The sequence below is a fragment of the Amorphotheca resinae genome (genome assembly GCF_003019875.1).
Source record: "Amorphotheca resinae ATCC 22711 unplaced genomic scaffold M430scaffold_10, whole genome shotgun sequence".
Classification (NCBI taxonomy): domain Eukaryota; kingdom Fungi; phylum Ascomycota; class Leotiomycetes; order Helotiales; family Amorphothecaceae; genus Amorphotheca; species Amorphotheca resinae.
The window spans coordinates 1596146-1614045 of record NW_020194480.1 but is presented as its reverse complement, the minus strand read 5'-3'; the positions used below and the strand labels follow the sequence as shown (position 1 = coordinate 1614045).

At 37.3% G+C, this 17900-nt stretch overlaps 3 protein-coding genes across 3 annotated transcripts; 2 read left to right on the top strand and 1 right to left on the bottom strand.

Moving 5' to 3' along the window:
* The first annotated feature begins 10785 nt into the window (after positions 1-10785).
* On the top strand, positions 10786-11976 carry M430DRAFT_174899 (hypothetical protein). The gene is made up of 4 exons (XM_024863682.1): positions 10786-11247; positions 11490-11568; positions 11625-11829; positions 11889-11976. The coding sequence occupies exons 1-4, from the start codon at positions 10944-10946 to the stop codon at positions 11949-11951; spliced, it is 651 nt and encodes a 216-aa protein (XP_024718753.1). The 5' UTR covers positions 10786-10943; the 3' UTR covers positions 11952-11976.
* Positions 11977-12896: 920 nt separating this feature from the next.
* On the top strand, positions 12897-15272 carry M430DRAFT_68950 (hypothetical protein). The gene is made up of 3 exons (XM_024869393.1): positions 12897-13282; positions 13338-13421; positions 13475-15272. Exons 1-3 carry the CDS (start codon positions 13157-13159, stop codon positions 14972-14974), a joined length of 1710 nt encoding a protein of 569 aa, XP_024718752.1. The 5' UTR covers positions 12897-13156; the 3' UTR covers positions 14975-15272.
* Positions 15273-15440: 168 nt separating this feature from the next.
* Positions 15441-17426, bottom strand: M430DRAFT_53033 (hypothetical protein; the record flags this gene model as incomplete). The annotated part of the gene is made up of 6 exons (XM_024868343.1): positions 15441-16088; positions 16156-16406; positions 16493-16771; positions 16822-16869; positions 16918-17224; positions 17283-17426. The coding sequence occupies 6 exons, from the start codon at positions 17424-17426 to the stop codon at positions 15441-15443; spliced, it is 1677 nt and encodes a 558-aa protein (XP_024718751.1).
* Positions 17427-17900: the final 474 nt, after the last annotated feature.

The following is a 17900-nucleotide window of genomic DNA, read 5'->3' as shown; positions in this document are numbered from 1 at the left end:
AAACTTATTACTAATTCACTTTTAAACCCCCCTCTCTTTTCTTTTTTTATCTTTATTTTACACTTATACTATTTAATAGTCTAAATATAGAACAAAGAGTCTAAAGAACTAAGAGTCTATTAAATTAGCCTAAATATTAAACAAAGAGTCTAAAAGTAAAGTTATAGCCTAAATATTAAACAAAGAGTTTAAAAGTAAATTGATTTTACTAAACATTTTTTGCTTCTACTACCCTACCTCTTCTACTACTACCCTACCTCTACAACAACAACAACAATAACAACAGGTATAGTTTACGTGTTAATCTATACTAATTATTATACTAATTATTAACATAGTTAATTAATAATAACAACGACCTGATCCACGGCTTACCTTTTAAAGAATTCTTTTAATTAATCTGTAGCTCCCTCTTTTTAAAGAATTCTTTTAATTAATCTGTAGCTCTTTCTTTTAAAGAATTCTTTTAATTAATCTGTAGCTTACCTTTTAAAGAATTCTTTTAATTAATCTGTAGCTTTCCTCTTTTTAAAGAATTCCTTTAATTAATCTATAGCTTTCCTCCTTTTAAAGATTTCCTTTAACACAGATACAAGAAGGCATATAGCAGGTATAAGTTTACGTATCGATCTATACTAATTATTATACTAATTAATAATACAGTCAAATTTTAATAACTATAATAGTAATAATAGATAATAGTAACGGTAGAAACTTAAAGCGTAAGGCCGTAGAAGAGCTCTTAACAAACCTAAACACAATTAAGGTACAAAAGCGCTAGGACATAGACAACAAAGTCGTTAAAAAGATTAATAAAGTAAAAGCTACTAACTAGAGGGCTATAACATATACTAGAAAGAAAGTAAAAGAGACATCTAAATTTATTAGTACATCTAATGTATAAAAACAACAGATACTTAACGATATAAGAGACTGAGTTCTATTATAAAGGTATGTTTAACTTTTATATACTAAGGTATTTTATACTAATCTTTATACTAATCGATATTAGATCGCGAATAGGAAAGGACTAGAAGACCTTAGCTTAAGAGCTAGGCTATAGTAAGATTAGTAGACAATTTGCTATTAAAGATAATAGAAATCCTACTTAAAAAGATATTAACTTTAAAGAAGAAAATACTATATAATATAAAGAGATATAGCGAGAAGATAAAAAATTAAATAACGAAAGCGTTAACGAAATTAGCGACAATATTAATAAAAGGGGAGTTAAGGTATAGTAGAGCTATGTCTAGGTATACTAGTTCTATATTAGATTAGTATAAAGATTAGTATAACACTAACTACGCCTAGGGTAATATAGCCTAAGAGTTCTACCTTTAGTAGCGAAAATAGCGCTAGAGTAAGAGAAGCTTTTATTATAAAGTAATAAAGCTTAAGAGAGAAGGAATAGAACAGCTAAAGAGAGATAGGCCGTATTATCTAATAGTAGACAGGTACGTATCCTAGTAATTGTTATACTAATCTTTATACTAATCTACTATAAATAATAAGGACTTATAAGACTTCTTACTACCTAAGCGATTTTTTATATTAGGAGAGAAAGCTATGTAAAGGAATATAGCTACGTAGTATAAAGATAATAATAGATAAGTAGATTTGCTAGGGCCTACGGATTAGTAGCTAGAAGATCTAGAGATTAACGATATAAGGTTTACGTTTTCTAACTAGCGCTTTAGGTATTACTAGGCGTATAGACTAATCTACGCTAATAAAGAGCCCTCTAATAAGACGTACGATCGCGTCTTTCTGTCTAGTACAGACCTCTTTGTAATAAAGGATTTAATTAAGACTAGGGAGATACTAAAGGCGTTTTTTTACGTTTAATTTTTTATAAAAAAGAAATATAGAATAATCGTTCTTTTCTTTATGTACGACTTGTATTTAGTTATAATACTCTTATCTATAATAGTATAGCCTATAATTTATGTAGTAAAAATTAAGATGTCTAAAATCAAGGATTATTAGAGGCGTACTATATGTAGTAGAGATTACGATTCCTAAAATAAATAAATAGAGGGACGGCTAAGTTACTAATAGTATATAGTAGTAGAATCAAAGCCTTTAAAGGATCTTTAAGAATTCGTTGTTACTATAAGGACGTACTTAGTATAACTTAATGTATTACATTATATATTTATACTAATCTTTATACTAATCTCCTTAATTCCTCTTTTTTTAAACACAACTTACCTCCTTTTTTAAACATAACTTACTCTTCTAAACATTCGTATTATTAAAAACCACCCCTTACGATTATAACATTATATAATGTCTTTATTATCTACTACTATGTTTATTCCTAATTCCTCTCTAGCTACAAACCTATTTAGTAATAACACTATTACTAACAGACCTTTACTAAATACTATTAGCTAAAGAAATTAATGTTTCTAGTAGACTAAAGACTAACATTACTAATTCCTTACCTAGTAGCTATAGACAGATTAGGTAGCTATAACAGTAGGTTTAAATAATACTAACGTAGTAAAACAGCTAGGTTAAGACATAACTAAAAGATTAGTATACTAGTAACAATTCTACTAGGCTACAAATCAGTATACTAGTAAACTAGTAGTTATATACTAGAAGTGTTTTATAATACTTACCTATCCTAATTTAAGAGTACCTATAACTAGTACTACTACTCTTATAAAACACCTAACGTCTAAACAATGTGTTAACGTATCTACAAGTCGAAGTTAAGGCTTATAAAGACAACTCTCTCTTTATAAGGCTGTTTTATTATCTGTAACTATAAGTATAACCGGTTAGTATAAAGATTAGTATAAACTAACTAGTATATATAGTCTACTGCCCTTATAACTAAGGCTTTTTAGGACTAGGTCCTTAAAACGATCGTTTCTTTACAACTCTCTTTCCGGGCTATAAAAAACACTAATCTCTAACGGCTATTAAAGCTATTAAATCCTTGTTTTTAATTACTATTAGTAACAACTATATAGACCCGCCTAATATAGCGCGTTACCTAAGTTAAAGAGAACATACTTATAAACCTAGTGCCGGGTAGTAAGGTAGCCTTGTCTCTTAATTGTTAGTTAAGTCCTATACGCCTTTTGTTTATAGGCGTTATAGTATATTATATTAATAAAGACTAGGTACTTTAAGAGGAGTTAATTAGGTTTAAAAACCTATATAATGTTTATTTAGGACAGGCCCTAGTAACAGTTGTTAATAATTTACTAACAAATCTTAACCTGACTAGTTAAGTAATATCGATTATAACTAATAATACTAGTAATAACTATATAATAGTAGATAAAATTAATTTGTATCTTAAAGACGTACTAAAGAACAGTTGTTTTCTTAATAGGCAAATCTAACATATTCCTTGTCTATTACATGTTCTTTAGCTTACTATAAAAGCGCTCTTAGGCACAATTCGACTATAACTAACAAATAAAACATTTATTTAGGATTAGAGGAATAAGTAAGAGATAGACGAGCTTAAAAAGATACGACAAGTAGGTGACTAAGGCATACTATATATACTAGTAAAGGTATAGATTAGTTATAATTTTTATACTAATCTTTATACTAATCAGATATAGATTTAGAAGCTTATAGTACTAGTTAACTTAAGTAGGCAAAGACAGGAACATTTTAAACAGATTTAAAACAGGCTAGCTCGTAATAATCTAATACGTCCTCTTTAATTAATTATAGACGTAGCTACTTAATAGGACTCTACTATTTTAATGTTAATTTAGGTAATAAGACTTTAGAACACTATTAATAAATTTTATAAAGATTATATAGTAGTATACTTGTTTTAGATCTTAAGTATTAAGTAAGATTAAATCAGATATTTAATTAATCTTCTTTACTTATTTAATTTTTTTATAACTACTATTAGTAAGACAAAGAGCATTACTTTACTATATACTCTACAGATCTATAACAAGTTGTTTAAACGCCTAACTAAATCCTGCTATTAACTAAAGGCAAAAGTTAATTAAAAACTATAGGTTTGTATTCTTATCTAAGGTATTAACGCTACTAAGGCTAAACTCGACTAATACTATAACAAGATGTATATAGATCTTAGTAGTATTTATATAATAAGTATAATCTTAAACCTAAGGTTAAAATTAGAGACTTTTAATCCTAACTATTATTAGCTTAATTTTAAAGTAAAGGATTAGCGATTAGAGTTTAAAGAGTAGTTTTATAAACTATACTAAAAGAACTATTATAATTACACAAGAAATTCTAATTGTCTTTAAACACTCTAAGAAGTAAACATAGATACTATAGTATTAGTATTAGATTAAGATTAATCGTTAAGTATAGATATAGTAGATAACAAGGTAGATATATAGCTTAGGATAAGTAAGTTATTTTATACTAATCTTTATACTAATTACTAACTTAAAACTAGAACCTAATAACTATATACTTTTCTTAGTTTAGTAGTAGCTTAAGACTCGTCTTCCCGGCCTTATAGTAATAGCTAGAGACTTGCTCTATATTCCTCTTATAAGCGTTAGTATTAAGCGCCTCTTTAATTTTTTACGTAATATATATAGCTATTATCGTAACTAACTTAAACCTCTAGCTATCTATACCCTTATGTTAGTTTTTTTCTCTTAACTTTAGAAAGAGTAAGGTAACGAGCTTAGAAGGATACTTTCTAACACTATTAATATTAATAGTATAACTAAAGAAGAGATAAAAGCTAAGCTAAAGGAGTAAGAAACATCTGTTAACTTACGTCTAAAAGAAGTCGATACGTAGGTAGTAGATTACTATATTAGTAATAAGGAGGAAGAACTAAACTAGCTAGGCTATTAAGTACGAACACTATAGACATAAAGACGCCTTAATACTATTATATATAAGAGGCTCTTATAGGCTCGTTCTATAGCTTAAGATAATACCTAGGTACTCTTTGTGTCTATACGTAAAATACGTAGTACACAAATAGTAGAGCGTAAGAAGAGGAATACTACGTAAGATCTGTTAATCTACGATCTACTAGAAGACCTTAAGGATAAGGACATTCTTAAGCTAGTAGTTAATAGAGATCGTAATAGTGTAGAGTCGGTTTTACTAACTCTACCTCTAAGATCTAAGCTAGAGACTCTTAGAGGTATTAATACACTAAGGAAACAGGTATAGGAATTATAGGATAGAAGATCTATTTTAGATCACGTAACAAAGCAGGTAAAGACTTAAGGATAGTAGAGCCTAAGTACTAAAATAAATATATATAAAACTATTTTGATTTATTTATTTTATAATCGTTTAAACTTAGGATAACTATACTAATCTTTATACTAATCTTTATACTAATCTAAGTAATCTTTATACTAATCTTTATACTAATCTTTATACTAATCTTTATACTAATCTTTATACTAATCTTTATACTAATCCTTATACTAATTAATGATTATAACCTTAGGTATCACGTAAGTGTAAAGGTGCCTTAGTGCCTTAGGATACACTATACTTATAGGTTAGGTCTACCCTATAGGTTAGGTCGTAGATTTATTTAGAGACCTATAGGTTAGGTCTTATTTACTATAACCTACCCTATAGGGTAAGTACCTAACCTATTTAGTAGGGACCTATAGGTTTCTGCGCAGCCTATCTATAACTACCTGTTAAAGTTACTACTAATAAACCAGGCCTTAATATAGTAAGGCCGTAGCTTAGTAACGACTATCTACGACCTGTTATATAACCCTTACTAAGGGTACAAGTTCTATAACACTATAATTAGAGTCCTTATCTTAAGTTTTAGGGTTAATAAGGGTAGTAACAAGAGATTAATACTCTATAGGTACTTAACTAGTAGTACTATAACGTCCGGGTTAGTATTGTTTATATCTACTAAGTCGACTACTATATAAGTACGTTTGTTACCTTTATAATTAAACAGACTATAGACTAAGTAATTTAGCTCTATTATAGTCTTGTTTAAGGTAGACAGGATCGCTTGTTTATAAAAGAGGGTATAGTCTGTAACAGCCTACTATAAGAGAGCCTTTAGGTAAATAGTATTAATAAGCTTAAGTATAGTCTAAGGCTAAGAGATATATAAAGGTATTATTACTTAGCTATAAAGGGCAGGGTCGTATAGTAGGCTACTAATCTACTATACAAACTATTAATCTAGTAGACTATCTCTTACTTATATATTAGTCTATAAGTATAACTACTTAAGCCGTAGCTAGATCTACGTATTTTAAAGGAATACTATAACGATATTAGCCTACAAGCTATAACAGATAACTAAGAAGATCTAAGTAAAGTCCTTACTAAGGATAATAAGTACACTACTAAAGAGAACGTTATCTATAGTACCTTATAAGTTAATAAATAGCTAGTAGACTACCTTAAAATAGTACTTGTTTTATATAAGAACCTTGTCTTAGATAATTAAATTAGCCTGTCGTAAGAGCCTTCTAGCCTATAAAGTCTTAGTTATTATACTCTTAGACGCCTTATATATAAAGACAAAGATCTTAAATAAAGAGTAAAAGGTATAGCTACCTAGTAGTAAGAGGCCTATAATACTTATAGAGGTAACATAAAAAACTACCTTACTTAAGCCTTAAAAGTAGTAGTAAAGGGTCTAGTAAAAGTACGTCTTACTAGTACTACTAGGGCCTTAGAGATAAAAGTAGGCTGTTTCTAGGCTGTTTTTTATAGCTATAATAATAGTATTAAAGTACTCCTTCTAGCCCTTATTTAAATCTTATCTAAGATCTTTAGCTAGAGTAGCCTCTATTATAAGATCGTACTGTTCCCTTATAGCCTCTACTTAGGACTAATTAAACCTGTTTTTAAGTAACTATACGCCTACTAGAGACTTACCTAAATCTATAAGCCCTTTTTCTATTAGAAATAGTCTATAATCGTAGTAAAGATTAAGTAACAGAAAAGGAAAAGAGCTAGTAAGCGCCTGTCTAAGCTAGTAGTACAAATCGTTATATAGATTATCCTTAAACTAATCTTATAAAGCCGTTAGATCTGTAATAGCCTTATAACAGATACCTAATAAAAAAAGCGTCTATAACCTACTCTTAGACGTAAAGAGCTTAGCCTTATTAAAGTATTAAAACTACTCTTAATCACTCTTATATAACCTACGTACTATATACGTAGCGTAATACGTTAAGTAGGTTTAGCTATTAAATTTGTACAGCTCTTTAAACGATTTTAGACTAAGAATAATAGTAAGTAAGAGCTGTAAGTAGTAACACTTACCTATAACAGGACTATAGTAGTATATATAGCTAATAGCCTACCCTTTTTACTATAGGCGCTACTACTCTATCTTCTTATACTATATATAATAGTTAAGGAACTCTTAGTATAGTCTTTTTAGATTAGGATCCTAATAAGTATTATAGTTAAAAAAGCCTATTAAGGTTAACTTAGCCGTTTTAGCCTTTATAGCTAACTAAGAGAGGGTTAACTCCTTATTAAAAAAGACAGCCTATTAACCCTTTAAGTATAAGGCTAAACACTTAACGTATAGAAACTCTTAGTAATACCTAAAATTAAACAAACGCTAGTACGCTTTTATTACTCTTATATAACAGGCCTAAACGTACTACATAATCTCGTTAATATCGTCTGTTTCTAAAACGGCTATAGTTGTACGATCTAAACCCTTATAAACGTACTTATATATATACTTTACGGCCTTAATACTTATATAAACCTTAACGTTAATATAAGAGTAGAACTTTTAAAGTAAGTACAGGTTATAAGAAACTACCTAACGATTATTATAAGTTATTACCTAGCTAGGATAGCCTAGTTTAAGGACTATAAACTTATACCTATTGTCTTAGCGTTAGTATTTAAGGTACAAATTCTCTTAGATAATTGTCTATTTTATAAAGGCCTTAAGAAAGAGTTTTAAGTACGTTTTTAGGCTATTAGGCGTCTTACTTTATATATAAGGACAGTTAAGGTCGTTATCCTTATAAGGGCTATAGGTTATTTGTTTTATAACGACTCTCGCTAACTCTTTTAATAAGTCTTATAAATAAGGTAAAAGCTTAGTATAGATAATTTTATTAATCTGGTTAGGTATAAGGTAATCTAAGTCTACCTAAAGGAACACTAACAGGTATATGTATAGTAGGCCGCGTTTCTAGTACTTAATCGTATAAACGTAAGTACTATATAGCCTAAAAATACCCTTATAAACGTCCTTTAGTAGCTTATTAACCTTTTAGTAAAAGACGTAGACTACTATATTAGGCTGATTACTAGCTGTCTAGCCTAGTAATAGCTAATCCCTAATCTCTAGCTAGTTTAGGTTAGCTATAAAGGTAATAAAAAGGGTTAGCTTACTAAAGTAATAGACAATAGCTATTAAGTCCTAATACTACTGTTATATACTCTTATTACTTCTTATATAAGAGGCTAGAAGGATAATTACCTTACGGCTAAGCTCTTTAAGGTTAACATAATCCTTATAGGTTATTGTATCTACTAAGCCCTAGTAAAGATCGGCCTGTATCTTATCCTAGTTCTACTTAATCTAGTTAAGAGTAGTATACTTAGTATAGACGTAACTATTAATACAATATTACTAGAATAGGCGTCTAGAGTAGTAAAGGATTAAAAACTAGCCTTTATAGGCTATAAGATAGTACTAATAGAACTAGTACTACTATAGACAGGTCTACTAATAAGTACTGTTCTAGTTACAAAGAGTTAACCTATAGTACTAGCCGTAGTCCTTATATAAAAAGAGAAGTACGTAGTAAAGGGGTATATACGCTATAGTTATAAGATTAATCTACTTAAAAGGGCGCTTGTTTATACTTAGGTTATAGACTATAAGAACAATATTATAGTATATTACTTTTATCGTTTTATACGTAATAATAGCTATAAGCTTGTCGCTAGTTATAGGCAGGTTGTACTTACGATAATCTATACTTTACTCTAGAACTAGCTATATCTATAGATTTAATAGTATCTAGAAAACGCCTTCTTATTTACCTTCTTGTTTATAAAGCTGCTTATAGGCTGTCTTATATACCTTTATAAAACGATTATTATTACAAAGCTATTACAAAAGCTTATAAAGGACCTTAAGGTTTAAACCTATAAATGTCTATAACTAAATAAAGTTAGTATAATCTAGGTCGTAAATAAATAGCTAGGCAAAAGAAAGGGTTTAGCCTAGTAGCGTGTCTAGAGGCCCTTAAAGGTAGTAGAGCTTACTATAGATTAAGAAGACATAGATACCTTATAATGTATTAAAACAAGTGTCTTATATAAAATTATAGGACGTAAGTATAAACGCTAAGTTATACCTTTATATACTTCTTAGAAAGTCTATACTATAAGTATCTCTCTTATCTAAAAGTCTCTATAAAAAGCGTAGTAGGTTAGTAATAAGTAAGAGATCTACCTCCTTATTAAGGTAACATAACATACCCTCCTTAACCTACTATAAAGTATAGTAATAATAACAGACCTATGTTATACGGCCTAAACTATAGGCTTTAGCCCTAATGTTAAAGCTAGATAAGAACGCTACTAGGTATTGTCTACTAGGTCTACTAGGTCTACTAGGCACAAGATCGTCTCTAGCTATAGAGGGTTATAGACTACTACTAGACTATTGTAAGGGCTATATAACTAGGGCTTATAAGGTTAAGAAAGGATCTAAGAGTTTAAGAGAGAGTTAAGGATTATAAAACTAGTATAGATTATAGAGCTTAGAGATAGATAGTAGCGTAAAGTTTAGGTCGTAGAACTTAGAGGATTATATAAAAAGCCGTAATTCTAGGTTATCTATTATAATAGCCTTTTATAGACTTAAAAGCGGTCTAGAAATAAGGTCTTTATATACTATAAAACCTCTATAGGTTAAAGTAGCGTCTATAAGATCTTAGTAAAGGCGGCCTTACTACTATAGAGGTATAGGTACGTCTATATAAGGGCGTCTAGAGAGGTATAGAAGTATAGGCACGTCTATACTAAGAAGACGTCTAGGCGGCCGTAAAGGTATAGACACTATAGGTAAGTATATTATAGCGCCCTAGTAATAGCGTCCTTATTTTAGAGTAAGAGTACTTATAAGCTCGGCCTTAGAGGCTAGCCAGGTAGCGGTTCGACAGGTTAAGCGCGCCTTATTAGTATTAGGATTAAGATCTTTAAGTATAGTCTACTCTACGCGATCCTATATAGTAATAAAAAGGTTAGCTTTACTATAAAAAGCTATAACTATATACCTTATACTAAAAACACTTCTTATAACAGGCCTTATTCTTATTAATAGCGAAGTTAATAGTAGGACAGAGCTTGTTATAAGTCTAGTACTAAATAGAAAGGGATAGCGTAAGGGATAGCGTAAGGGATAGTGTAAGGGATTCTATCGCGTTAGAGGCCGCCGAATTAAAGTAGAACAGCTAAGTAATAAGTAGAGAGTAGATTAAAACAGACAAAACAGAAGGATCTATATAGAGTAAGGAAGAGGTAAGAAAGAGGATACGCGTTAAATAAAGAATAAGAATATAGGTAGGTAGGTAGGTAAGAGAACGCGTACAGCGCGTGTAGAGGCCTAAGGTAGCGAATAGGGTAGCAAACTAATGAGAATTAAGAGAAATACCTATGTTTTATAAGGGGTTTTATCCTTGTTTTTTGGTAAAACATCGGTCTATTTTCTAGTATAGGGTAGAAAGGAAAAGCCCCACAAGTGCAAGTGCAGGAAGGATTTTATCTTATCTTATCTTATCTAGTCTCCAGCTCCGGTACGGACAAAAGAACGGCAAAACAGAAAAAGGCGTCACAAAAATGAAGTGAAAGGTCCTCAAAACTTAGTAGCGCCAAGTTTGAGTATGCTTTACTTTGCAATATCCATGCAATAATCTGTACCCCGTGTCCGACGCACCCCTCCAGATTTGCAAAACCGCTCCATGGCTACGACATCAGATCATGACCATCAAGCCCCAACGGAGGAGCCAGAGCCTGAAGGACCCCCTCCTCAAGAACCCCCTCCAGTTTATCAAGCTGCAGAATGCGAAACCGTTGGAGAAGCGCCTGAACTGGAAGCAACAGAGCTGGAGCAACTGAGACGCAATTACACTCGAGCCTCGAAATCAACAACTATATCCAAAAAGCCGACAACCCCTCTACAACGTTTCACCTATGCCATCGCAAAATTTTGGAGACACCAAGTCAGTGTCACGGTTCCCCATGAGTCGTGCAGAGATCATCTAGGTATGGCATATCCAGATTCTTGACTTCCCTCCTATACGATATCCCTGAGGATAAACTCCTAAGAGCGCTTCTATTGCACCCCTCACCTGGTACTGTGGCTATAGCGTGTCATAACCCATACAGGTTACGTAGATTGGCAGCCTATTGCGTGAAGCAATTGTAAAGTTACAGACTATCACGTTCCCTTGATCCTCGAACTCCAAAATGCCAATATCATACTCTCCACTGACAATAACCGCTAGCTCTTGAACGGACATTCCTTGGATACCTCAGGACCTCTTTGGCTCTGTCAATGCTAGGTATCACTGTTGCACAACTCTTGTAAGTGCTATCCTGATGAAGTGGCTCAGTAGAGATATGTACTGACCTTGATATAGTCGCCTCCAACATTCCCCGACTCCGAGTAAAACATTTGGATTCTACGTACTTGGAAAGCCCCTGTCATGTGTTTGCCAAGGTGCAGCGCTATATACTCTGGGAATTGGGGCTCTTAGGACTTGGAGATCGCAGAATGCGATTGTCCGAGGTAAGGCTCTTTCTGGAGGCTTTGAGCTGGTTTTTCTTGCTGGCGCGATATTCCTCGTGAGTGACCTCGACTCCATGTCTTACCTACCTACCTATATAACTTACTTTACCTCGAGATCCTTATTTTATTCCTGGGCCTCATGATCGCGGTCGATATCAAGAAGGATATAAGCCCCTGATGAGATCTGTCAAAGATGACAGAGTTAGCCGAAGGAAGACCTCGTTCACTTAGTATTTGTCAGGGAGAACCAGACGAACGGTGAGGACTTAACGTTACTGTACATCATCCGGAATATTGGGATTCATCTGATAATTCGGACGCCAGGACCATGGATATTCTGGGCTGCGAACCAGCCGCCAGCTATGCCGCATTTTCTCTGCTACACAAAAGAGTATGTTGGCACATCTCGGGATTGCCATAAATACCCTGAAAATAGCCTCAGGGATGAAGGTGTGCATGAGAGTTTATATCAAAATCCCGGGAGTGTATATTGGAGGAATGATTGCCAAGATCTGTTACATCTAGGCATTGGTGGTTTCTAGCGGGGGTCGAAATATGTATAATCAGGTGGCTAAAAGTCACGATAAATATCTGTCAAGAACTACTAAATATTTTAATTTTAATAAATTCTACAGCTCGGTTTGTATTATTTGAAAAGTGCCCTGACTGAGCGTTGTACCCTAGAGAGTGATATAGAATCCGTGCCTTAATCGGGCGAGAATCTTCAGGGATATCACATGATATCTGTGGCGTGAGTCGGGCGTGGCGTGATCCGCGAGCCGAGCACTGTCACCGCCTTCACACTACACAGGGCAGTATAGGTATATAGTATGATCAGCATTTTATATCAGCAAAAGGGGTGATAAAAGTAATAATTAAAAAAAAAAAAAATGAAAAAATAAAAGAAATGCAATGCAATAGCAAAGCGAAGGGCAGCTAACGTGTCTAGTCTATTATGTCCCACATACTATAGGTAGATCCTCACGAGTCAAAATCCTACCTAGGCACGGTAGTTGGTCGCTTCGGATACGAGTTCGGGTGACCGGCAGAATAAGGCGGTGACGCTCTGTGCCGCCAATATTCGCAAAGGTACGCCATCGTTGCCATAACTTTCCATCTTCCACCACTTTTATCTGCATCATTCATTGTGCGGCTGGTCAAACTTCGCGCACAAAGCATCGACTCAACGCGCCCGTATCCTCCCCTTCGATTTACGCAAGGCCTTGCCTCGAAAGAAGAGCGCTCATTGATACGACCGTGGGGCAACCTTGATGAAAACGAAATACGAGCGCGGGACCAGGGACACAACAAGAGGACCGCGAGGTCGACTTTCGCACTGTCTACGCCCAACATTACGCGCAGATTTGCCGGGTCGACTTCAATATGGCGTGGTCAAAGTTGACACGGATAAAGATAATGCTGGCCATTGATATCACGTTCTTGGTTTTGGAACTGAGTATTGGCGTGGCTGTTTCCTCCTTGGCACTCATGGCCGATGCATTCCACATGGTGAGAAAGCATTGCCTTCTTGAGATATCTAGGCCTACTACTGACTGTCAGGTAGTTGAATGATATCATATCTCTCGTCGTAGGGCTGTGGGCCGTGAAGGCTGCCCAAAAATCTTCCACCGACAAATATTCGTTTGGGGTCAGTATACACGCCTGAAAGCCATGGAGGTTATTAACTAACGCTGGCTGCAGTGGTTGCGAGCAGAAATCCTTGGTGCTTTCTTTAATGCAGTATTCCTAATCGCACTTTGCCTGTCCATCGTTCTGGAAGCTATTACGCGCCTTATCGATCCTCCGACGATCAGCAATCCTAAGCTTATCCTTATAGTCGGTTCATTAGGTCTTTTATCAAATCTTGCTGGATTCTTTGTTTTGGGTGGCCATGGCCATTCCCATGGACCAGAAGAACATGACCACTCGCACGGCAATGAGATCCGGGCAGCAGAAGAAGGGCATAGTCATACTCATTCCGATAGCGTCGGTGAAGGGTCCGTGGACAACGAAGACGCCAGCGATGTATTCCCAGAGGCAGTCATTGCAAAAGTCAAAGCGAGATCGGGCCAACATATTCGGTTTACTCAATCTGACGAGAACGCGAAAACCTCCAGGGAACGCGCCGATTCCTTGGGCAGATCCGCAAGCAGGGCATCATCACGCAACAAACATCGAAGACGTACTAGTAGCCGTCTCAACCGCATCGATGATATTAGCATTCATCCTGCTAGCTTCAGACAAGATATTATTGCCGCAAGTAGGTCCCCGCCTGACGGCAGTGATAGTGGAGACGTTACTGCATCAGATGAAGAGGCTATCGAAAATGAAAATGCTCCCACAGAGAACTCTCCTTTGCTTGGAAAATCTAATGGCAAGTCGAACGGAGGTAGCCCAGACAGCCAGAAACACAGCCACAGCCACAGTGACCATAGTCATCATTCCTATGGACTAAAGGCAAATGACGATTCGTGGCACGCCGGCCACAACCACAACAAGCCCAAGAAGCCTTCAAAGGGAGGCCATGGCCATAACCATGCCGATATGGGTATGAATGCTATGGTTCTCCACGTCATCGGTGATGCTCTTGGCAACATCGGTGTTATCGTCTCTGCTCTCATCATTTGGCTCACAGAGTGGTCTGGTCGATACTACGCAGATCCAGCAGTATCACTCTTCATTACCGTAATCATTCTCCGCTCTACCATTCCATTGACTTCGGCAACAGCCAATATTCTCCTACAAGCAACACCTGATCACATTGACGTCAACGATATCAAAGAAGACATCCAAGACATCCCAGGGGTCGTTAGCTGCCATCACGTACACATCTGGCAACTCAGCGACACCCAGATTATTGCTTCCATGCATATCCAGGTAGCATTCCCGATCAGCATAGCTAATGGCGAGAAATACATGGAGCTGGCCAAGGCAGCGAGGAAGTGCTTGCATGCTTATGGGATCCACAGCGCCACCCTTCAACCAGAGTTCTGTCTTGATAAGAATCACGATCATGCTCAAGAACAGGCGATGGGTCTTGATGGCATTGATGGGCAATCGGGATGTCGGTTAGACGATGACTGCTTGCTGGAGTGTGTGGATGACTGTGAAGTGGGAGGATGTTGTTCACCCCCGTCGCCGCCTTCATCAGAGGCTCACCACACTCATTCGGACCATGACCATGATGGTCACGTTCATTAGAAGAATTTTCATTTTGACCGATTCTCATCTTTGTTCGTAGGGAAAGAAAGGGTAATATCATGGCAAGAGAGGATACCACATTCGGGCTATTTTGTTGGAAGGCGTTTTCGGACATGCCTATCTCTGGCACACAAAAGTCTTGCTCCTGGGAGATTGGAGACGAGTAATTAATATCTTTCGTTAACAAGCATGGGGGTCATTGTAAGATATCGGATGGCTTCTACGCATACAAGCCATGATGGGTTCTGGGTGGTGAACAATGGAATAGAAAGGGATTTCCCGGCAAGGCAAGCTGATTAAACATAGTCCAAACAGGCAGGGCCCTGCAGCACTTTCCTAGCAATACTAGCAATATTAATTTTATCTCAAAGCCTTCTCGAGGCAATGGGCATAACAACAACTCGACTGATCAGCTACATCATCATGCAGTTACCTTTTTTCAGCCCCTACTAGACCGGTCATCAATCTACCTCATCACAATATCCTTCTCATTCCCATCCTCATCATGAATCCTAAGCCTCCGGATTCTCATCTTCGCCGTACTCGCCTTCCTCGGATTCGGCGCCCTGAAGACCTCATCCAGCTCCTCCAACGTGCGACCCTTCGTCTCTACAAAAAACCAATAAATCACAGCGCACTCCCCGAGATCCCAAAAGATAAAGAACACATAGAACCAAGCGCCGATACTCTTCAGCGCGATGGGCGCCACGAAGGTATTAAGGAAGCCGGCCGCGCCGCCCGTGAGCTGGAACACGCCCATGCCCTTGGCGCGCTGCACGTTATCGCAGACCTCGCCGGGATAGATGGGCTGCATGGCGGTGAAGCCGAAGGCGAACACGCAGCCGAACATGTAGATGAAGAGGATGGAGAGAATGGACATGGCTTTGTTGTTAAGGGGGTCGTGCGCGTACCCCGCGCTGGTGCCGGCGACGATGGATAGACAGATGCTCATGGCGAATGTGCTGCCGAGGAGCATCTTGCGACGGCCGAAGATGTCGTGGAAGCGCGCGCCGGCACTGGCGAAGATCCAGCCCGCGAGTGCGTAGAGAGCGTTCAGGAGAAGCTGGGTGTTGGTGTTGGTGATGCCGACGTTCTCTACGAGGAGAGGAAGGTACTGGTATCTAGACTCAGCATTGAATTTTGGGGGGGAGGGGGAATGTGATAAGGAGGGAGACTCATACGTATGATGTTATGATGTTCCCTGAAAACTGGCCAAACCAAGAGAAGGCGATGCAGAGAGCGAGTCGATAACATCGTGCCCTACTATTACACAGGTTCCGAATGTCAAATGCGCTCTGCCACGTCAGTAATCCTGCATCTCTCATGCTATCAGTCATTTCTGTTAGTTCGAGATCAACGATAGGGTGCGTGGCATCTCCGTTTGCGTGGTATTGGACAAGTATCTTCCGAGCTTCCTCGAAGCGTTCTTGACCTAGGACGCTGTCAGTTATGTTCCTCCTCACTTCAGTTGTACTCAAAAGCCCCAGTGGAATGTGAAGAGAGCTCAATAGGACTTACCAACAAGCCATCTTGGCGACTCCGGCAGAAACCATATAAAAACAGCAACGATTCCGGGACATACCATCTGAAGCCAAAGAGGCAAGCGCCAGATACTGTTGCCCGTGAGGTGCAGGTTGGTACCATACACGGTGAATGTTGCTATGATACTACCCATATAGTACAGAGTATTGTAAAGACCGGCAACCGTACCTCTGTATAACGGAGGTGCAATTTCAACTAAGTATAGAGGAGCTGCAGTGGATGCAAGTGTGGAGAAGAAAGATAGTAGGAATCGACCTCAATTCCAAGTTAGCATCTGCATTTGCGGCATTCTCAAGACAACCAACCGCCGATGAAAGTGTGAAGATCCTTGGCTGTACTCGTAATGATAGTACCTAACAGATGGTTAGTAATTACCAATAATTTAGCACTTGACTACTTGCCAACAACTACTCCACAGGTTCCTACGAAGATTGATAGTCGACGTCCTTTCCAGTCCGCAAGCCAGATAAACAAAGCGCCAACCATCTGTCCGATCTGGAAGATCGAAAAGACAATCCCAGTCGAAGCGGCGCCATTCTCCGGAAGGCCATAGTACCTTTGGTACCCTGGAATCGTATTGATGCTTCCCATAAGAGATCCATCATATCCATTCATCGTCGAACACAAGTACACTAGAGCGCACATGGCGTACAGTTTGCGGTGGCCCTGACCCCACGTTGCAGGCTTGTTGGGGCTCAACGCCGCGGCCTTGGGAAAAATCTCAGAGATGGACTTCTCGGATATCCAAAGCAGAGGGAGAGCTCACCAGGTGCACATTCGCAACTCTATCTTCTCTTAATTCTTCCACCCCAGCTTTTGATAAAACTTCATCCGTGTAGACCTCGCCCGACTGAACAATGGTCGGGTTATCCCTTCTCTCCACATGACTCGAGTTGAGATTCTTCTCCATTGTGACTAGACTCTGCTGTTGTTCTCTTGGGATGGGTCTTGAAAAACAAATAGGAAGAAGCATGGGAATGCAGTGAAGGAACTGGATCAGCTTCCCGGGGAGGACTGGAAGCCCGAAAAACTCGAATTACCCCACACGACAACAAGAACATAGAACGTTCGCAGATACACCGCAGTTTTACATAGGTTTTGAGGAGATAGCCCACTTGGGTATTCTATTAAACCCCAGCAGCATCTTGCTCTCCGGCGATACTCGCCCTGAGATATTTCGGACTATGCAGGTCCACTCACTGCCTCATTGCGCCAACTTCCAGCCCTAGAACCGTTGATTCAAGAATTCCCCAGGATATTCCAAAGTGGGGTTTTCCGCATCTGGGGCACTGGGATTGAACACCAGAGTCTGGGGAATTTCGTATTGATTGGTGCGAGTTCGAGCAAAGTTGCCGCTTCAACTGGGAACACTCGGCTATCCCTA

Excerpts from the sequence above, each read along its gene's own strand:
- M430DRAFT_174899 (XM_024863682.1), top strand. The coding sequence starts at position 10,944 with ATGGCTACGACATCAGATCATGACCATCAAGCCCCAACGGAGGAGCCA. Across the intron at positions 11,248-11,489 it reads GTCGTGCAGAGATCATCTAG|CTCTTGAACGGACATTCCTT; the intron begins GTATGGCATATC and ends AATAACCGCTAG. Across the intron at positions 11,569-11,624 it reads ATCACTGTTGCACAACTCTT|TCGCCTCCAACATTCCCCGA; the intron begins GTAAGTGCTATC and ends ACCTTGATATAG.
- M430DRAFT_68950 (XM_024869393.1), top strand. The coding sequence starts at position 13,157 with ATGGCGTGGTCAAAGTTGACACGGATAAAGATAATGCTGGCCATTGAT. Across the intron at positions 13,283-13,337 it reads TGGCCGATGCATTCCACATG|TTGAATGATATCATATCTCT; the intron begins GTGAGAAAGCAT and ends ACTGTCAGGTAG. Across the intron at positions 13,422-13,474 it reads CCGACAAATATTCGTTTGGG|TGGTTGCGAGCAGAAATCCT; the intron begins GTCAGTATACAC and ends CGCTGGCTGCAG.